This window comes from Rhagoletis pomonella, unplaced genomic scaffold (assembly GCF_013731165.1).
Source record: "Rhagoletis pomonella isolate Grant_MI unplaced genomic scaffold, Rhpom_1.0 Rhpom_scaffold_04388, whole genome shotgun sequence".
NCBI lineage: Eukaryota > Metazoa > Arthropoda > Insecta > Diptera > Tephritidae > Rhagoletis > Rhagoletis pomonella.
In genome coordinates, this window is record NW_023462938.1 from 5,681 (window position 1) to 7,191 (window position 1,511).

A 1,511-nucleotide genomic window follows, 5' to 3' on the forward strand; every position below is an offset into this window, starting at 1 on the left:
CCTATACCAACCCATGGCACAAGACTATTTAGCATTATCCACATCGCCTTAAAAGTATTCAGAAGAAGCACATTGCACTAACTGAAATTTTTTCGCCTGCAGGATCGCCTATAATATACTATTTATTTACTTGCGCCGGCAGCTACAGTGTTTAGAGCACCTTTATATCAAGACGCCTGCACCATCTAGGGAATTCATTTATATTTTAAATTGCATTGTCATCGTGATCGGAACTATGCTGAAAATTTCAAGTCTCTAGCTTGTCGAAAGTTAGTTTAAAATCGATTGGAAATTTGCGCGGGATGAGTAACTTAAATAACAGCTTGTAAAAAATCCTCAGCTTATAGAACCCGTTAAAAAAATTTGAAGCGAATCGTAGGTATGACATAATTTTTTTACAAAATCCGTCTGACTTAAAAAATAATGCCGCCTCATATGTAAGGGCGCTAGGGATAAATCTTCTTATTTAAAGAGTTAATATTGTACCTATATATTCAGAAGCACTTTTGTGTTTATTTTTTAAGCATAGAAATTGAACGAGTTTTTTTTTTCAGGAAGATGATTTGATTGCTACAGTGGAGGAAAGCTCGTTTGTTCAACGGCGGTATGCGAAGTATTTCGACATGGTTATTGTAAATGAGAACTTTGACAGTACCTTTCAACAAGTGGTAAAAGTACTAGACCAAATGAGCCATGAAGAGCAGTGGGTACCGGTCGATTGGATATATTAAAATCCATTAGCTATTTACTTTTTAAACATTTTCCCTCTAATAAAATTGCAATTGCATACAAGCTATTCATTGGCTAAACTATTTTAAATGCACCGATAATATGCATATATATTTCGTAGAACTTTAGCTTAACGTTACCTTAATTCACAAAGGCCATAACCTACAAATTTTTTAGGAGAGCTACAGGAGAAGCCAAAAACAGTATCAAAAGAGTGTCAAAAACAGGTAGGGATTTTTAAAAAGTGGCATTTATCTCCGTTGTTTTTGGTACTAACACTTTAAAATTTTTATTGAACGTGTATTCATCCTTCCAAAATCTGTGCAAAACGCAGTTTCGAAAAATCTGTTTATTAGGGCCTTTGTGTATTAAGGTACCGATATAATTGTTTATAATAATCAGCATGTGTTCGAATTTCCAGCGCTGGTTACTTACATATATGCGTACCTATAAGGAGTGCGTCACGTTTTTGTTTATAACTTCTTTCTTGTTTTAAGTTTGTTCAAACATAATTTGGTTGTAATCGTTCTTAGGGAATGAAAAAAAAAATATCTGTAGAAAATTAAATGTTTTTAAGGATGAATAATGGAAACTATCAGGAACTCCTGTCGAAGGTGGAGCCTTCAATACAAAATATGGATACCTTCATGAGTGACGCGATTACATCCCATCAGCGGCAATCGGCTACTCTTAAGAATTTTGTCATCCGGCGAAAGTTTCAAAGATTTGAAATTTTTGACAGCGATATCTCCAAAAAGCCTAAGCCGTTAATATTGCATTAG

General features: G+C 34.5%; 1 protein-coding gene across 1 annotated transcript; it reads left to right on the forward strand.

Moving 5' to 3' along the window:
- Positions 1-552: 552 nt before the first annotated feature.
- LOC118754682 (MAGUK p55 subfamily member 6-like) lies at positions 553-819 on the forward strand (the record flags this gene model as incomplete). The annotated part of the gene is given in 1 exon segment (XM_036489569.1): positions 553-819. A coding segment is annotated over 1 exon segment (179 nt), but the record flags the coding sequence as incomplete, so codon positions are not given.
- Between the last annotated feature and the right edge of the window lie 692 nt (positions 820-1,511).